This window comes from Peromyscus eremicus, chromosome 5 (genome assembly GCF_949786415.1).
Source record: "Peromyscus eremicus chromosome 5, PerEre_H2_v1, whole genome shotgun sequence".
Classification (NCBI taxonomy): domain Eukaryota; kingdom Metazoa; phylum Chordata; class Mammalia; order Rodentia; family Cricetidae; genus Peromyscus; species Peromyscus eremicus.
In genome coordinates, this window is record NC_081420.1 from 82,085,730 (window position 1) to 82,106,150 (window position 20,421).

Genomic DNA, 20,421 nt, shown 5'->3' on the forward strand with positions numbered 1-20,421 from the left:
GGAAGAAAGACTTGAAAGAGATGGATGAGAAAGGGGAATTTAGTGCTTTGAGATTTAAGAGTCTATAAAAAGACTGAATCACGAGGAAAAAAGAGAGAGGGAGAGACCCTTCCAAGATCAGAGTGGGATTAGCACATCTGAGGAAGGCAGAAAGGGGGCCGCCAGTCATGAGAATACATTGTGTGAAAATTCAGTGTCACAACCGAGAATCGATTATCCGACGTGTGGCGTTCAGCAGTGGGAGAAAGAAGGATTTTTACCTGCTAATCCTTCAATAGACACCAGGGTGTGTCACAAAGGGATTATAGTTTTAGGAAGACAGGAGGGAGAGGGGGCAGAGAGGAAATCAAACGGGGTCCTGCCCACCTGGCACTAGGGCAGATAAATCATCAAAACAAACTTGCTGATTAAAGTGAAACAATCTGAATCAAATACGTCCCCATTCTTATTAAGAAAAAACAAAAACAAACAAACAAGAAGCCTGAGAGAAGAATAAAGGTGAATTTGGACAAGGAGGGAATTAAAGTAAGCAGGGCAGGGTGCTCTTTGTTCAAGGGCATCAGGGAGAATTTGACCCTTGGTCTTCAGCTCTCACACAGTGGACCGAAATCAGTTCTGGAGCTGCAAGGTAAGGTGTCCAGTGAAAGGCCACCTACCACCAGGGGACACTGAGGTCCACACGGTTAGGGCGAGAAAAGGCAGGGACACCTATCCACTTCCTTGTTGACTTTAGCTGCAAGAGAGATCCTCATCTTCATGGATCTGCAAAACCATTTCAAACACATGGGCTGTAGTAAAAGCCCTCACTTAGCTGGGTGGTGGTGATGCACGCCTTTAGTCCTAGCACTCGGGAAGCGGAGCCAGATGGATCTCTGAGTTCAAGGCCAGCCTGGCCTACAGAGCGAGATCCAGGACAGGCACCAAAACTACACAGAGAAACCCTGTCCTGAAAAACAACCATAACAACAAAGAAGTTAAGCCCCAGTGTTCCATATAAGCCAGCTGTTTACCCCCAGATGTTTAGACAAGAAAAAAAAGAATGCACATTCCTAGAGGTGTATCATGAATATCCACAGCAGTTTTATTTAAAACAGTCAAAACTGGGAACACTCAAAAGCCTATCCACGTGAATAACACACTGTGGTATATCCTGCAAAAAAATGCTTCTCAGCAACAAAGAGGAATGAGCCTAATAGACAATAACCAGGGACAAACATCAGAATAATTATACTATATGTGGTGGTTTAATAAAAATGACCCCCACAGGCTTATATATTTGCTTGCTAAATCCCCAGCTGATGGACCATTTGGAAAGGATTAGGAGGTGGGACATTGCTGAAGTATGTGTGTCACTTGGGGTAGGCTTTGTGGTTTCAAAAGCCCATGCCTCTTTCTGCCTGCTGCTTGTGGATAAGGATGCAAATCCCTCAGCGACTGCTCCTGCACCATGCCTGTCTGCTTCCTGGCATGATGATCATGGACTAGCCCTTTAAAACTGTAAGCCAGCCCCCAATGAAATGCTCCCTTTGTAAGAGTCGCCTTGGTCACAGTGTCTCCTCACAGCAATAGAACAGTGACTAAGACAGAATAAAAGAAGCCAGATCAAAAAAATAAAAGCACCCATTATGTGATTCCATTTATATAACATTATGAAAATGAGATCAGACTGTAAACATGAAGCAGATCAGTAATCCTACAAAGAGAGTGTAAAGAAAGGGACAGAGTGGGCAAATGCCAGAAAGGAACCCCCAGAACCAGTCAATATGTTAATCTACATTTTAGTCATTAAATTAAACAATCAATGGTGATGGTCTTTTGGAGGTAGGTATGTGTCAAAACTCATCATGCTGGGACTGGAGAGATGCTTTAGTGGTTAAGAGCACTCATTGATCTAAAAGAAGATCCAGGTTCAATTCTCAGTACCCGAATGGCAGATCACAACTGTCCATAACTCCAGTCCCAGGGGATCCAATGTTGTCTCCTGGCCTCCACAGGCACCAGGTGTGCATACATGCAGACAAAACACTCAGACCCACAGAATAAAAATGAATAACCTTAAAATATCATCAGGCTTTACATTTTGAATACATAAATTATACCTCAACAATGCTGTGTCAAACTTAGAGTAAGAAAAGGAAATGGGTGGAGAGAGAAGTTTGTAAGTAGAGAAAGGCTGTAAAATGATTTGTGTTTCCCAGAAGAGACATTCACATCTGACAAGAACCATAGTGCCAGCTGGCCTGAGGCACGGTGGGTTGAGTGCTTGCCTAGCACACACAAAGTTCTGGGTTCATTCTCTGGCACTATGTAAACCAGGTATGGTGGTACATGACTGTAATCACAGAATGTGAAGGGTAGAGACAAGTTCAAGGTCATCCTTAGCTATAGAGCAAGTTCAAATCCAGCCTGGAATAGGAGAGCCTGTCTCAACTAATTAATTACAGTATTGCTCTAACATGCCGTCCAACTTGGGAAAAGAATGAAAACAACTTGTGCTCATGTTTGCCCTTCCCCCAAGAGAAGGAAAATGCAAACTTACCTGCCCACCATGGTACTGATGGCCCTTCAAACAGGAAAACTGGTCAATTAAATATGACACAATTTTAAATCAGATTACTTGGTAAAACATTTGTCTTCCCAATGGGCAAATATTTAGTAATTTTGAATGACAAACTCATGCCAAAGAAAAAAGTCAACCATCTTTACAGCCAGAAAATGCTCTGCATGGCAGACTTGCCCTCTGGGAGGGCTGGTGTCTCACAAGTGTGAGGAATGACAACAGGCCCTAGACAGATTTTCTTAGGCTTCAACATCAGATTTCCCTTGATGGAGATAAAGCTAAAAGAAATCAAATCTCAAATCATTGTTTGTCCTAATTAGTTTTAATTGTCAACTTGACATAGCCCTGGTCACCTGAGAAGGGAGTGTAGACGGAGGAATTGCTGAGATCACATTGGCTTCTGGGGCTGTCTTTGCGGATTGTCTTGATGGTTAATTGACATAGGAGGGCTTAGCCCACTGTGGGCAGCAACATTCCCTAGGCAGGCGGGCTAGGCTGTAGAGGAAAGCTAGTTAAGCAGAAACTTGTAAGTGAGCCAGCAAGCAATGTTCCTCCGTGGTTTTTGCTTCCTGTTCCTGCTGCAGTTCCTCCTTGACTTCCTTCAATGATAAATTGTGTAAGGGCAAATCCCCCTGGCCCGGGCTGCTTTTGCTTTTGGCCACCACAACAGATGGAAACTAGAGCCATGTGCTATCACTTTGATTCCTCCCATGTTTAGTACTTGTCGACTTACAAGAAGGAAGTTCAGAACAGGCGAATTAGGTACATGGCATGCAATGATGTAGGGGTTGTGGTCTTCCTGCACCATCCGGTTGATGTAACCACTCCGCATGGATGGTCTCACCCACTACGCATGGTCAGTGTCAGGGCTCTCCTCAGTGTCCCCACTATGTCCGTCCAGATCTACATGTTAACACAGGCATTGAACTAGTGGTATGGTAGGGAAGAAATCACACAAGGTTGAAATTTAAAAATCAAAAAAAGAGAGTCAGGTGGGGTGACGCTCACCTGCAGTCCCATGCGATGTGTGTATTTAAGTAGGTGGAACGTGGTGTTCTTTTGTTTGTTTATAGATCTGATGGTTGAATGAAAATGTACAATTAGTGTGATCCAAAGTATAAGAAATATGTGCAAGGCTTTGGTGTGTCCCCAGGCTGTAGATGTGTTGACACCCAAGGCCACCCGGGACCTCATAGAGATTGTTAGCATCAGCCCTGCTTTGTGAGGCTCTTTGAGAGAGGTCTGTGGGGACTCTGTGTGTCCCGTCTGAGTTTGTGGAGAGGGACCTTAGGCTTCTTATGTATAGACACATGTGTTCTTCCCACGGTAGTGTATGTATGCTAATCCAGTAGCACCACACATGCCTCACTCTTCCTGAGATGTCCACAGTGGAAGCCAGTGAGCAAGCTGGTGAATGATGCTTCTAGGGGATGGGTCTGACATATGGAAGAGCAGCATGTGGAGTGTTGGTGTCCTGCCCCTGACTTACCTGGTGAGGACTGCTGAGGAAGCCAGACAGAGCTGACCTCCCACCAACCTTCTCTTTCCAGAAGGATGTCCTGCGATCAGATCTTGTCGTCTGCTCAGCAGCTGCTGTCCTCTCCTTTGCAGTCAGCGCCAGCACTGTCTTCCTGTCCTTACGGGTAGGTGTCCCCAAGGCTCTGTCCTCCCTTGCTGTTCTCTTGGTGGAGGTCTATGGAATGAGGGCAGAGGGGCAGAGGAGTTAAGGATCATGCACACTGAGAACTATGTCCAAGAGGTAAGTTGGGCCACCCCCTCCCCTGCCTTGTGTCACCCCAGGGGAGGTATTTTGTCCCTAAGAGTGATGGAGCAGCTTGTACTCAAGGACAGTTGTTAGTGTGATGGGCTGGGAACAGACACCAGACCTCCGTCAGTAGAGAGAAAAGTTGCTGTGTCTGGGATGAGACGGAAGTCACAATGACAGGACCATTTGGACATTTTTACTGAGAACAAGCACAAAAAAGGGCCACATGGGACCCTGCCTCACAGTTTTTACAGAACATTGCTGCCTCTTCACAAACGTGGGGCACGCACAGCCACATCTTCCTGGGGCATTCTATCATCTGTGTTCTCTAGCTCTTCCAGAAAGACATCGGGGGATGCCTTCCAGGGGGCAGAATTCTCCCATCCTCTTCCAGGGGTCACTTCCTCACCATGTTCTTAGCAGCTCTCAGCACATAGATATTCCCAGGAGAGGGCAAGAGGGCTGGGGACACGGTTTAGTCAGTAGAGTGCTTGCCTGGCATGCCTTGCCGGGCAGCCTAGACTACGTAGTGAATTCTAGGCCAGTGTGAGACTGTCTCAAAAAACAGGATGAATGGCACCTGGTGAATGACATCCAAGATTATCCTCTGACCTCCTCATTCATACATGTATATGTACACTTGCATGCACATAACATGCACACACACAAAAACAGAAAAAAAAAACCCAAACAAACAAACAAACAAACAAAAAGCAGCGGGGAAAGGAAGGAGTTTCCATTGACCCTGATCTCTTCCTCCTTTGCAGCCATTTCTCAGCATCGTGCTCTTTGCCCTGGCAGGCACGGTGGGGCTCATCACCCACCATCTGCTCCCTCAGCTCCGAAAGCACCACCCCTGGATGTGGGTTTCACACCCTGTGCTCAAGAGCAAGGAGTGCCAGCAACGGGAAGCCAGAGGTCAGTGTCCCCGTCTTGTGAGGGACAATGATGTGGTGGACACCCTTCTCGTGGCCCGTGTGCACAGCTCCGTGAGTGTGCTCAACGCCACAGTGCCACATGCTTCAAAGGACGCAGGGTTCACTGCGTGTTTGCCCACAATAATAAAAGAGAAAGTCTGTGCTTCAGAATCGAGGTGTTGCCCAAACCAGGCTGGTCAGGTGGAATAAGAAAGGAAGTCTGTCAAATTAGGTGCATGTTCTGTTAAAGTAGTCACTGCTTACTGATTTCATAGGAAAATTAGCTTCCGTTGTTCATGCTTGAAGGTTATAATTTTGGTTTAATTGACTGGCACTAAGGAGAGCATCACTTCATACTCAACCATGAACTATCAGGCTCTGGATTACTGAGTGTCCATGAACTAGCTGTGTGTAGACAGCAGGTGTGTCTACATGGGTTGACCTAGCAGTTCCCATGAGAGAAACAGCTTGGTGTAAGCAGCAGCTTCAGAGCTTCAGATAAGAAATAACGTTTCTTCTGGAAGCTGCAGGTGTGGCTTACTTGGTGGAATCCTTGCCAAGCACGCAAGAAAGTCTAGATTTAATCTCTAGCACCAAATAAATTGGGTGTGGCGGCACATGTCTGAAATCCCACCATTTGAAGGTAGATGTAGAAGGATCAGAAGTTCAAGGCCATCCTCAGCTATATAGCAAGTTTGAGGATAGCCTGGGCAACAAGATCCTTGCCTCTAAATAAAAATAAATTTTAAAAATGTATTTTTTTTGTCTAGATAGGAATTCTTGATATTTCTTGGTGAGTTCCCTTTTGCTCTGCAATTTCTCGCTCCGCGCATGAACAGATGGAAGAGAGACTGACTTGTTCCTGTTTTCAGACATTTAAAATGAATTCCCAGTCAATTTTAAGCCGTTGAAATTGCCTAGCACTGCTGGGTCTGCACAGTCACTCAGGCTACTGTGACCTCTTGGTTACCAAGTATTCAATTGTGCCTTTCAGACACCAGGTGGGTGAAGGCATCGAAGGACTCGAGGAAGGTTCTAGATTTAACAGCTTCAGCGGCCTAAGGTGCCAAGAGATAAATGAAAAAATAATGAGAAGAAGGAATGAAGGGGGCAGTGGGTGCTGGTGGCACTGTCCAGCAGAGACAGCCTGTGGCAGGGGGTGGCTCTGGGCGGGGACCGGAAGCTGCCAAGATTGTGAGCCGTACGAGAGGAGAATTGTGGGTAGTGAGTGAAGTAATGTGTCCGAAACCTGTAGCTTCAGTGGAGAATGAAGGATGGAACTCAGGTTCCAGTTCCCATGGCTCCTCCCCAAAGCAGAGCCTAGCCAAAGGGTCAGCAATCCCAAGTGTTCCTCGAATGCAAATCATCGCCATCGGACAGATGCAAAGTGGGAAGACAGGAGCGGTTCCTTTCTAATGGTCCATTTCATAGATGGGATGGCTGGTAGAGAATAGTCCTGGTTTGCTTTCTGTGGCTGTGATGAACACCAGGACCAAAAGCATCTTGGGAAGGAAAGGGTTTATTTCATCTCACGACTCTCCAGTCCCGCTCCGTCACCTTGGGAAGTCAGGGCAGGAGCTGAAGCAGAACCCATGGAGGAGAGCCGCTCACCGGCTTGCTCAGCCTGCTTTCTTGTAACACCCAGGACCACCTGCCTAGGGATGACACAGCCCACCACAGGCTGCCTTCCTGCATGGATCATCAGTCAAGAAAAGACCCCCAAGGGCAAATCTGCTGGAGACCACTTCTCGGTTGAGTTTCCCTCTTCTCAGGGTGTCAGGTGACAACAGACAGACGCAACAATGACACTTGTCAGTGGGTTGGCTGTTTTCCTTCTTGCTGCAGCAAAAACACCAACGAAGGGTACAGAAGGAAGTGTTGGTTTGGGTTCACAGTTTGAAGGAGCGGTTCACCTAACAGGGAAGGTGTGAGCTTGAGGCGGCTGTTCATACGGCATCCACAGTCAGGAAGCAGAGAGAGGCGAATGCTGTGCTCAGCTCACTCTCTCCTCTTTATTCCTCCCCAGGCCCCAGATCATGGAATGGTGTTATCCATAATTAAAGTAGGTTTTCTCACCTCCGTTAACCGACTTTAGATAATCCCTCATGGCTATGCCCGGAGGCTTGTGTCCCAGGCGATTCTAGGTCCTGTCATGTTGATGATGACTATTAGATAAACTAGATTAATAAATTCAGATAAACTAGAAAATGCATGGGATTAAGTAACTGCATGTTGAATCTGGTATGTGGGTGCTATTCAGTAAATGTTGGTTGAGTGAACAGATACACTGCCTATTGCTTTGTAAATTCACAGAAGGAAGGGAAGGTCCCCATGGACTGGTGTGTGCAGGGAAACCTCTGGAAGTGGAGGATAGATTTTTGGACCCATGGGGGAGCATGCTGGTTGTGGAATGTTTACACTCTCATTTTTGGATGCATTAGAATAAATGAATAAGGATTATGTAAATTATACAACACACCAATTGAGGATCTCATTTAAATATCAAATTTTAAAAATGTACTATTAATGATTCAGTAACACGCCCCAGATTTGTAGTCTGCAATGAGGTCTACCTTGCGCTGTAGCGAAGCCGGTCTCTGCTGCAGACTCCCTGACTTCTGCATGTGACAGACGTAGCTCAGAGAAAAGCTGCCTTCTCTCTTGTATCTTTCACTTATGTCACAGTGACTGGGAGTGTTAGAAATCAAATAGAACAAGCTGTGATGAAGAGTGGCAGCTGCCCGTCAGCTCAGCCCCTCCCATCTCTGATTTCTCCTTCCAAGAAAAATCACTTCCTCCTCTTTGGACAGCCTGTGGAATGACCATAATTCTTCCAAACAAAGCTACCGTATTGGTTCTGTGCCTTGGCATATCTGATTTGCTTATCTATCATCTTATGAAAGAGGCATTTCACTCCCCTTGTTTGACTGGCCTCTGGTCTTGGCTGGGACATTGATCTCCCTGTGTCAGGCGCCACAAGAGCTGAGTGGCCGAGATGACAGCGGTAAGTTGTCACTGAGTGGGCATGAAAGGTGTGGGATCCAGTTATCTCCACTCTAATGAGAGAGGGCCTGGAGAAACTCAACCTAGGGAGGAAAAGTTTTAGGGGGCTCATGGTTCCAGGGGTTCCAGTCCTCCAAGGCAGGGACGATGTATCAGAGCAGCTCAGTTCATGGCAGGAGCATAGAGTGGGGGCTGTTCATGTCATGGGTGACCTGGACAAAGACAGCAAAGCTGGAACCCGGGGTCAGACAGCGCCCTCAAAGGCCCACTCCTGGGCTCCTAGTGATCCATTTCTTCTGGCAAGGCCCCACCTCCTAAAGACTCCAAACTGTCCTCACACAGTGCCACCAGGTGGGGACCAAGCATCCAAACATGAACTTGTGAGGGACATTTCAAATGCAAATAAGGACGTAAATTTTGTTACCACTAGGGTGTGGACAGAAACTTTTAAAGGACAGCTTTGTATCAAGTGAATTCCAGATGCAGTAAAGATTTAAAGTGCCGTCAAAATGAAGGAAGAAAGGGAGGAAAGAGGAGAGGGACAGAGGAAGGGAGAGAGAGGGAAAGAGGGAAGGGAGGCAGGAACAGAGGATGAAAGGAAAAAGAAAAAAATAGACGCTGTCTTGGGGTTTCTGTTGCTGCGATGAGACACCATAAGCGAAAGCAGTTTGGGGAGGAAAGGGTACATTTTGCTTGTATTTCCATGTCACAGTTCATTATCAAAGGTACTCAGGGCAGGAGCCTGGAGGCAGGGGCTGATGCAGGGACCATGGAGGAGTGCTGCTTACTGGCTTGCTCCACATGGCTTGTTCAGTCTGCTTTCTTATTGCAGCAGGACCACCAGCCCAGGAGTGGCACCACCCATACATAATAGGCTGGGTCCTCCCCCATCAATCACTAATTGAGAAAATGCCCTACAGGTCTGCTTACAGCCAGATCTTATGGAGGCATTTTCTCAATTGAGGGTCTCTATCTTGTGTCTAGACATAAAAACCAGACAGCACAATGCCCCCACAAAATGGTACCGATGAGTTATATTTTATTGGTTGAAGGAGAGAAGAAAAGAATTTTCTAAGCATGACCCTAAAAGGAGGCGCCACCAAAGAAATAATGGATATTTTTCATTCCTCAAAAGCTGTGAACCTAGGGCTGGAGAGACGACGGATCAGTAGTTAAGTGTGCATACTGCTACCACCTGGGTCAATTGACTCACAACTGCTTATAACTCCAGCTCCAGGGATCTGACACCCTTTTCTGGCCTCTGAGTGTACCTGCACTCATACATACACATATCCACACACATATCCACACATATTTAAAAATCATACATCTTTTTTGAAAACAGTGAACTTGAACCTGTCATTCCCTCCTATTGCTCTTCCTGCCTGGTGCTTGTTTGAAAGGTTGCCGTGGTGTGAAACTTGACTGTATTTATCAGCTCAGTCAAAAATATAAAGTGCCCAGCATGTGCCAAGGACAGGGCAGAGTGCCGGGGCAAGAGTCAAACCAGCTGAGGAAGTAGGGTGCTTCGGCCGGGATTCCATCCTGACCCCACCGGGCAGGGGGTCCCACTCAAGGGACACCCCCCACACACACACACACACCCCACTGGCTTTGATCTATCAGGTTACCTCTTTAGTCACATCCTTAGCCAGTCAGTGAACGGGTTATATGTCCTCCCTATCTCTGGGTAACCGTCAGAGAAGAACACAGAAATACCATGGGATACAGTTATGGCTGTCCTCAATCAAGAAAGGAGCAGGAGTCCTCATCAGATTTGAGGGGAAGGAAGGGACCACTGGGAAGAAACATTAAACAGGCCTGAAGAGAAAGTCAGGCAGAACTCAGAGCAGAGGAAGAGTCCTCCAGGCATGGGTTAAGATGCCAGAAGCCCTGGACTCGAATGAGGTTACGGAGAAAAGAAAGGTCGTGAACTTTGAGATTATCTCAAGCAGAGTCAATACCTGTAGGTGACAGATTGTCCATGCCAGGGGTGCCAATTCTCCAACTATGTTCATGCCACTCAGTAGGGTTTCTCTGTGATAGATTCCTCAGAGGTGACCCCCTCAGTGCCCCAAGCCGAAAGCCACAATCCTTTCAGCTTCTGTGTCCTGATTCTGATCTGAATAGATTGGTTTCCTAAAGCTTGAGAGCATCCTGAGGATTCCTGATTAATTTTTAATTATTGCTAAGACCATCATAGTTCCATAAGCACCTAAATAAAACACAACCTGCAAACCCTTTAAGAAAATTTAAAGCCATGAACTGCAGCGAGCCGTCTATAAACTTGTAAATAGCATCATTATTTTGCATTTTGTGCTCGGGGGCCTCATATTCCAAGGGAAAGAGAAAGAGCAATTCTCTGGTAATGTGTCTTTATGGTCTCTTTGCATATTGAGGATGTTCCGGAGAGGCAGTTATAAAATATGATCACACAGCTTTTCTTTTTAACTGTACGGTGTAGGACTACAGAGACAATTTGGGGACTGAAGACACACGTTCATCATGTTATTGCAATCGCAAGGTTTGCTTTTTATTAGCTTTCCCTGGTTGCCTCACAAAAAAGGATTAAGTCGAAATTTCAGAAGACTGGGCCTGGGCCTTTGTCTAAGCATCCTTCTGTATTATCGGTCACCATTCCATGCGCCCGTTTCTGCCCCCAACTGCAAACATTCACTGTGAGATTCATCGGCCCAGAGCTTGGAGCATCTCATTAGAATACATTACTGAGATTGGAGGATTCTGAAACAGGCAAGAATTAAAATGAAATTAATTTTCCATCAGTAGCTGAGTAAACAGACCCTGACCTCACAGTTTGGGGGCTGGGGGGTCTTGGATCCACTTCCACTCAGCTGTTCCATAGTGTTGAAATGATTTCCCCTTACCATCCAGCCTGCTCCTGCTGGTGTGTGCCACACGGATGCTCCTGTGCCCTCTCCTCTGGGCTTCCTCATTGAGAGATTCAGAACCTTTCAGTGGCAGGCATCCCATGTCAGCCACTGTCAAGTTCACGTCCCTTGTAGCACTCTAGTGTCAAAGAGAGCTGAATTGTATAGTTCAGCCTGGATTCTCACTCCGTCTCAGTCACCATCTCCCTCAGTCCTCCCCCCACCCCCCTGCTTCCTCCGTCCTCTCTCTCTCCCTCTCCTTCTTTCCTCCCCCCCCCCGCCCCGTTCTGTGTGTTTGTGTGTATGCCTAAGGTTCATAAACTCAGTTGTCCCTGAAACTTGGTAGCTCAGACCTTTCATCTCAGCACTCAGGAGGCTGAGGCAAACTGATCTCTGTGAGTTCAAGGTCAGCCTAATCTACACAGTGAGTTTTAGGCCAGCCGGAGCTAAAGAGTAAGAAAAACAAACAAAAACCCACCAACTCTCACCTCAAAGAGAGAAGAGATCTTACTCTGGAGTCAAATATGTATGACCATGGTCCAAGAACACAGACTTAGGTTACCCCAAATTCCATATTCGAATGTGGTAACATTTTCATGAAGATTTTACAATAAAAGCAAAGAAAGTTGTAAATCAAGGCCCTTTAAACTATATTGACGGAAACGTATCAGGTCATAGTGAGGTGAACAATCTCAGCCATAGGTCTCAGCTGCTGCCTGTTGATGTTCTCAAGCTTTGGGTTGGTGAACATAAGGTGCCATTTGCATGCTTCTTCTGTGTGTGTGCCATGTGTGTAGGTGCCTGGATGCTCATGAGTGTGAGCACACGTGGATATTGATGCATGTGGAGGCCCGAAGTTGGCACCAGGTGTCTTTCTTGATCATTTTCCATCTCATTATTGGGGCAGGATCTCTCAATTGAACCCAAGGCTTACTGAGCAATTAGACTAGCTAGTTGGCTTGCCCTGGGGATCCTATCTCTACCTCCTGTGGCTGGCTGCCTTGCCTGACTGGCTTCTAACACTGGTTCATTGATTCAAACTTCAGCTTTCACACTTGCACGTCATGTGCTTTTCCCACTGAGTCATGAAAAGGGATTTTACCTGATGGTCATAAGGATATAGGGTCAAACCAGAGATTGACAACAAATGGCTAAAGACAACCCAAGACAATTTGGCTCTGGACATGTGGCATTCTGGCTCTCCACAATCCCGAGAATTTTAAACTGTCAGTCATTCAGTCAGATAATATGGGATGTTTAACAGGGCGCACCTCTTGTTCTGGAAACTTGAGACCACAGGGTGAATGAGTTTGGATTTGGTTCTTAGGTTAATTTTGTTCCTACATATGTGAGACACAGAGCTCCCTCACACTGTCACTGTGCAGCTTCTGCCTGGTGACAGAGTCGGCGTGTCTTGAGGATCCAGGCACCAGCCATCCACGTCCTTGACTGTATGGCCTGACCTTTTGGGGTATGTGCTTCATAAAGGCCCCCTCTTGCAGAGTCAGGCAATAGGAAGGCTCTTGGTAGCTGCTTTTCTCCTCTCTGTGACCAAATGCCTAACAAAACCAATTTTTTTGTTGTTGTTAGGGACAATTCACTTGAGCTCATGGGTTCAGAGGATTGTAGTCCACTGTGGTGGGAAGAACGGGGGGGACTGGAGCAGCTTGGATGCTCTGTGGGTGCAGGAGCCGGCATCAGGGTCATGAATGATATCACTGCAGCTCAAAACATAGAAAAGAGCTCTGGCCAACCTGGAGTGGGCATCACCTTCAAGGCAGTGGTGACTTCTTCTTAGCTACCACATTCAAAAGGTTCCACAGCCTCCCAGAACGTCACCATCAGCTGGGGACCAAGTGTACAAATACATGAGCCTACAGGGACATTTCACATCCAAACCATAGTAAGCACTAATGCCCGAGTCTCCTGAAGCTCTGATACCACAAACACATAGCTCAGAATGGCAGTGGGTCTGTAGTCTCACACTTACCCACAGAGACATGCGTAGACTCATGGACAACACAGAAACACAGCCACATAGGCAGACACATAGACACACTCAGGCACAACAAACACATACAAACAGAGACACACGCATACATAGATAGGCACAAACACAAACAGATAAACACACAGACATGCACATAGAGACACAGACAAGCACACACATAGACAGACAGCCATGCTCACACATAGCTCCGATGCTTGCTGGCTCACTGAACGAGTCATTCCACTCTGACATTTTTGGTAACTCACAGGAGGTGAGTTCGGGAGCCAAGTGCTCGTTATGTTTTCATTGAAACTGGCTGCTTTCTGTTTCTCGGGTGAGTAACTGAAGCCCGTGAACATCCTGCCTTTCTTATCACGTTCTGCAGTGAGGCCCTGTCACCACGACGACGAGAAGATTTCCCCCCTTCTCTGCTCCCCATCTCGAATCACTCTTGTCAAATCACTGTTGTTGCCACACACTGAAAAATAACATTTTCTAAAAGCAAATATGACACGCTTTTGAAAATCTGCCATGCACACCCCTCCCCCGGCCAGATGGCTCCTGGCTCCCCCCAGCCTGGGCACCCACCGTTTCCTTTGACGCACTGTGGGTGACATGGCTTGGATGTCTGTCCCTTTACTTGTAAGGTTGTCATGTTTCTCTGAATTGATGACAAATGTTGGTAGAACTCTAACATATTTTCTGAAACAGGCTGAATGAATTGCTTTTGATGTGATGGCCTCAATCTGACACTGTTGATTTCTTGTAAATGGAGAAATCAGAGGGAAAAAAAATTAATTTTGTGCAGAAAAGAAACCTAAGCAACTGATCTTTCAAGAGATGAAACCAGTGAAGGAGAGGAAAGGAAATGGAAGGGAGGGGAGGAGAGGGGAAGGAAGGGAGTGGGAGGGAGGGGAGAGGAAAGGAGGGGAGGGGATGTTCCTACCTCTGTGTCCACCATCCTTTCTGAACTTGATTCTCTCTGACTTTTCCCTGTTTTAGTGGAGTCTGGCATATCTTTTGTTTTCTTTGTTATTCTTTCCCTTCCCCCCAGATAAAGATCATCGTCCTTATCTGATTCAAAACATAAAGAGAGGTTTGGCATTTATAAGTCTTACTTGAAGAGAATCAACTGTAGGGAGAAAGGATTTAGGGACCGAGGAAGTAAAACACTGTGAGAACAAAAAGAAAGGGAGGGTGGTGACCTGATGACCTAGGACTGCGTTTCATTGCCCATAAATCGTTTCCAAAGACGTCAACTGTCTTGAAAACCCGGATGTTGACCTGTGTGTTATCACCTGTGGGCTGGGCAGAATCGGAGCTGAGAGCCTCAGCCCCTAAGGAGACCTGGCACACCGTGCCTGGTCCCGGGAGCCCACCACAGCCCTGCTGAAAGGCGACAGCACTTGCTGTTTGCCTGTGAGAAGAGTCTCAGAGTGGATTTTGTATTTCTTTCAGATGTTGCTCATTTAATGTGGTTCGAGAGACTCTATGTGTGGCTTCAGTGTTTCGAAAAGTATCTCTTATACCCGGCCATCGTCCTGAACGCTCTCACTCTTGATGCCTTCTCCATAAGCAACTACAGGAGACTTGGCACCCAGTAAGTGGATGACAGTTTATTCTCATACTAATTGGGATTACATTTTCAGAACCAAATGGGTGTTCTCTAGAGAAACTACAGAAGCCAATGTCCCACGCCCTATATACTGGCCTCACGAAAGGAACCAGGGCAGTTTTGCACTCAAATCCATTTAGAGCAGACAGTTACCATGCTGTGACAGGGACACAAACGAAGTTTGATCCGCCCACAGTGGTGCCAAGAGTAAACGTCGGGGGGGGGGGGGGGTCTGAACATCTCCCTGCAGAAGAGCAGTTGATGAGGGCGCTCCTCAGGTGACAGATGCTCAGCATGAATCGGAAAGCCCGGCGTCTTCACCGCTGTGCTTCAAGCTTCGCAAATTGCTTCATATCATTTTCGTTTAGCAAATATCATGCTTTGGGGAGGGGGAAAGAGACCCTGTCACCACTTCCTGCATTTATCAAGCGGTGCCTCATCAAGGTGTCTGTGTTCTTGCAAAGCACGAGCCATGTAAGATTAAATCATTGGTTTCATAGACAAAAATTAATACTGAATTTACAAATGGAAATCCACTTGGTAATTTGCAGATCCGTCATTCTGACAGAAGGTGAGAGGCACTGGCCGAATACATTGTTATGGTGGGAGGAGGTGCAGAAAAGCAGTATCCCAGAAGGGAAGGGTTCTAGTGGATCTGCCTTGATCAGCTGCTCCGCTGATGCCATGACAGAGGAAATTTAGGAAATTGACTTTTAAAGGAGACCAGAAAGCCTGTGGTCACTAGAGTAACGCACAGGAGAGACACTGGAGGGAAGCTGTAGAAGTGAAAATGGCTTTATCAGAATTCTGCATTTCCTGTGTCTGGAGCTTAATGCTGGCTCTTGCCGTACCATTGTTTCAGTTTTATCCTTGTCTTGACAAGGCACACTTGGAGCAGACCCTAGCTGGGACAGCGCACTGCTTTCTGTCTACAAGTTTTCCGTGGCATGCTCTCACATGGCATCCACGACCTCAGATCAACCCTGAAGGTGCTCTGCGACTGTTAAGAACAAGGACTCATGACCACAGTTTTTGATGGACAGTGCCCTACTGTCCTTTCTGTTGCTGTGATAAAACACTCTGACCAAAAGCAGCCCAGAGGAGGAGAAGACTTATGGGCTTACACTTCCAGGTCTATCACTGAGGGAAGTCCGGGCAGGCACTGAAACAGGAGTTTTGTTTACCGCTCTAGTTGGTGGCCTAAAAATAAGGCAGACTAAAGTCTCATGCAATAGCCGTCTTTATTCAGAGCATCAGACAATTTATACTCTGAAGGTTGAGAAGAGTCATCTGAGGGAAGTGTACAATCATGAGGACAAGCCATACATGGCAAAAACATATTTTTTCAGAGTCGTATGAATAACAACAGCTGAAGTAAACTCATTCTTATCTGCTCTACCTGGGAGAAGCATGAAAACACATTCTAAGAACAATTCCATGCTTTTGAAGAAACTGAGGTCACAGACTCTTGTCTTGTTTTCTTGGAGTTTTCTCACAGGCACTCAGAATTCCCGTTGTACAGCTCCATTCTTGAACTGTATCCTGACAGAGCTTGAAGCAGAAACCACTGGAGGAGTGCTGCTTGCAGGCTCTCTCCCAGGCTCATGCTTAACTAGTTTACTTCTCCAGCCAGGGCCCCCTGCCTAGTGCTGCCTGTGGTGAGGTTGGCCTCCTACATCAATTAACAATGAAGACAATCCCCTACAGACATGCTCGAGGTTGGCCTCCTACATCAATTAACAATGAAGACAATCCCCTACAGACATTCACACAGGCCCAGCTGAACCATGCTTCACATTCTCTTCTCAGATGACTCCAGGCTGTGTCAGGTTGACAGTTAAGACTAACCAGGACAGACATAAAATGTCTTCAGTGGCAAGAAACATGTGCCAAGGAGTCAGTTCAGACCAAGTCTCCGTTTAAGCTTTCCCCCTAACAATTGAGATGGTTACCCCTATTTTCTTAGGATACAGCTACAGAGAGTATTTTTCTGAAGTCCTGTTCACTGTCTGCAGATGTGGACAGTGCGGGAACTCCACACTGGCCTTGTGAGCCTGCACGAGATTGTATAACACATCGCATGGTGTCATTGACCCATCCTCTTTTTTCCCTGCAGCTGGGACATTTTTCTGATGATCACTGCAGGCATGAAGCTACTGAGGACGTCGTTCTGTAACCCAGTTCACCAGTTTGCTAACTTGGGTTTCACAGTCATCTTTTTCCACTTTGACTACAAAGACATTTCTGAGAGTTTCCTCCTGGATTTCTTCATGGTGTCCATTGTGTTCACCAAGGCAAGTTCCTTGCTTGTTTTCTTCATTTTTAATGATGGAAAGGATGTGTCTCATGTTACCCAACTTTTCCTGAGGAGGCTTAGAGAAATGCCTTCTCACCAGAAAGGACAGAAGGTACAGACAGCCCAAAGACAGGATCCCATCGAAGACCAGCTTGATGAGCCAAAGAGCTTATTGGGCTTATTTACGGGAGCATGGGAGACACACACGCAGTTACACCACTGGAAAACCCCACATACAGTACTTCTAACACACAGACAGCTATAGCCCTGCAGAGTCCACAGCTCCCACTGAATCTTCTCCTATGTATACCAACACTTGCCAAGTCCACATGCAGCCGAGACAGGAAGAAGTGGTAGCATAACCTCAAGGGAGGATCTAGTGACCCTCCTCCTTTGGGGGGGTGTGCCAAGACTTAGCTTCTCTCCATGGACCCTTTAATTCTAGAGTCTCTTCTGTAACTGAGGCTACACCTTCACTAATGGCCTCTCATAGTGCCAAGACTTAGCTGCTCTTCATAACTCCCTTATGTCTTCAAAACCAATACCAAATGGGAGATGACTCTTACATATTGCCAAGTTCAGCTTCAGCTTGAGATTCATTCCTGGCCCTTACTAGACCACAGCTTCTGTATGCTGACTCTAAGCAAATTCTTTTCAGATTTTACCTCAATAATAACTAGTTTCTTACTAACCACAACTGATTCTTCAGACCCAGCTGACCAGCATTAATTGTACCAATAAAGCAAAGATTTCACTTCATTGGTGCTGGTCTCTTGTTAACCACAGTTGATTCTTCAGCCCCAGATAACAAGAAATCACAGATTTTTATTCAAAATATCATATTAATGGCTCTGACAGGGTTGTGGAGAGACTCTCAGTTTCCCTCTGACACTTCACAAGCCCAGCCTCCATTAACTACATTTCTCTCAGAATTATCTTTCAAGTTCCCACAACAAGTCATTAAGCTCTGAGCATTCAATGTCTGTCCAGACCAAAGCTCCAAAATCATCTACCTTCCTCCTATGTAATAGTCCAAGACACAAAAGCCAATGATGAGGTCCATCACAGCAAAATCCCACTCCCGATACTAATTTCTATTCCAGTTTCTCTATTGCTGTGATAAAACACTGACCCAAAGCAACCTGGGGAGAATGGATTTATTTAATCTTACCTCTTACAGTCTATCATCAAAGAAAGCCAAAGGCAGGAACTGAAGCAGAAACCACAGAGGAATGCTGCCTGCTGACTTGCTCCAGTCTAGATCTCCCTGCTGAGGGATGGCACTGCTCACAGTGGGCTGGACCCTCCTATATCAGCCATTAAGCAAGAAAACTCCCTATAGACATGCCCACAGGCCAATCTGATAGACAATTCTTTAAGTGATACACCCCTTTCCCAGATGTGTATAGGCTTGTGTCAAATTGACAAAAACTAACCAGCACAACCTGGTGCTTATGATCTTCCTGTATCCTTCACTTGAATGCTGGTATTATAGGTGTGCACCACCACATCCATTCTGTATAGTGTTGGGGCTGGAACCCAGAGCTTCACGAATGCCCAACAACCACTCTACTACCTGAGCCACCCTCTTTGGATCCTTTTGAACTATTGATTAAAATACCAATGATTTCAGAAGGAACCAGAGTAGGAACGTTGCTGTTTTCTCTAATTGAAGGAGCATTTAAGGACTGTCATTTGAATAATCAGCTTTTCAGTTGGGATAATGGCTGAGTCTTAAGAGAGAGAGACAGAGACAGAGAGACAGAGAGAGACAGAGACAGAGAAAACGGAGACAACAGGCAGAGAAACAGACATTCTGTGAGGGATGAGACTGAGTCCTGGCCCACCCTGCTCCTCCCCAAGCTCAGTCCTTGTCTGCAGAGAGCAGTGCCAGAGAGCTACTGCAGTGAGGAGCAAGGTTCTATCTATCCCCAAACATCCTTTAAAGAGACAGGCAGCATCCTGATGATGTGAAGCCATGTCTTCCAAGAAAAGTTTCTCCTGCAGGTCCAAGTGGGGGTCTCTCGTGCTCATCCCACTAATGATTCTTTTAAAAAAAATGAGGAAAGAAAGCCTCCTCTTCATGTTATGTCCTTGAGGCTTTTGAGAAACTTCCCATGCTGGGTTTGCCGACAGCACTGCTTTCATGAGTCACTTGTTGTGTGGTGTGAGATCTTATTGTTCAGTCAGCTCATGACACACCTCTCCATCTGATCACTGCAGGTGTCCCTAAGGTCCTAAGCTTGGTCTTCAGCCTTCTAAGCTGTTGTCAGCCTGGAAGCCCTTCACAGAATGGCTGGGAGATGGTAAAGAGACACTGGATGGGGTTGCACATATACATGTGGCAATTAATTTCCTTTCTCACCTCTGTATCAAAGTGCCTGGTAGAAACAGCCCAAGAAAAGGTTTGTTTTGGCCCAAAGTTTCAGGGGATTTCAGTCCTCTGTGATGGGGAAGGCATGGCAGTACACCACCTGTTTGTGGCAGTGGGAGCCTGTGGCTACTGCTTCTTCACATGATGGCAGACAAGAAGCAGAGAGCTAAAGCTGGAGCTGAAAGTAGATAATAAGCTTCAAAGGCCACCACCCACCTCCACACACACACACAGCAGCCCACCTCTGCCAGCTAAACCACAAGTCTGCAAAGTTCCATAAACTCCATAGCAGTGCCCCCAGCTGGGGTCCAAACACAGGAGTCTGTAGGAGACATGCCACATTCAAACCATGATGTAGGAACACATGATTATAACAAGTGAGTTGACCCTAATCCTTCAGACTTTATGAGGATGAAGGAAATAGAGATGTGGCTGGAGACACCATTGAGCTCAGTCAACAGGAAGCCATGGGATGGAACAGATGGCCATGGAGGGTCCAGGTCCTATCAGCATGTTATTCTCTCTCTTCTTGTAACCCTGTGCTTCTAGAGGCTATTTCCTGGTCTTCTCAGTCTATCAGAGCTGGTTAAAACATGAAGTAATGAGTTCAAGGCCAGGGTCCCCAGGATGGGGTTACTTCAGCCCCACCCTGCCTGGTGAGTGGGACAGCCCACAGTGATGGCACCCTAATCTTGTGGATGTGTGGATTTGGGGGCCAGTAGACTAGGAGAAGTGCTGGCAGGCGTGTCTTCCTCATGGCCTCCTTTCCTCTGCCATTTCAGCTCTCTCCACCCATTAGACAGACTTTTATGAACTCATATAAGGGCCAGAAAGATGGCTCAGATGATAAGGTGACTGCCATACAAGCAGGAGATCATGAATCTGGATCCCCAGAACCCATATAAATATCTGGATGTGTTGGCATCTCATATAATCCTAGCAATGGGAAAGCAGAGACAGATGAAACTCATTGGCCAGCCTAGCTGAACTGGTGAGCTCTTGGCTTGGTGAGA

The 20,421-nt window shown here is 46.5% G+C and overlaps 1 protein-coding gene across 2 annotated transcripts in view; it reads left to right on the plus strand.

The window, feature by feature from the left end:
• The window catches only part of Pcnx2 (pecanex 2), a 156,186-nt gene that overhangs the window by 81,351 nt on the left and 54,414 nt on the right, over nucleotides 1–20,421 (plus strand). For both annotated transcript variants that reach the window (XM_059263801.1, XM_059263802.1), the window contains 4 exons: nucleotides 4,111–4,203; nucleotides 5,093–5,243; nucleotides 14,582–14,723; nucleotides 16,855–17,032. In XM_059263801.1, coding sequence (XP_059119784.1) covers nucleotides 4,111–4,203; nucleotides 5,093–5,243; nucleotides 14,582–14,723; nucleotides 16,855–17,032 — 564 coding nt within the window. The remainder of the gene's footprint in view (nucleotides 1–4,110; nucleotides 4,204–5,092; nucleotides 5,244–14,581; nucleotides 14,724–16,854; nucleotides 17,033–20,421) is intronic.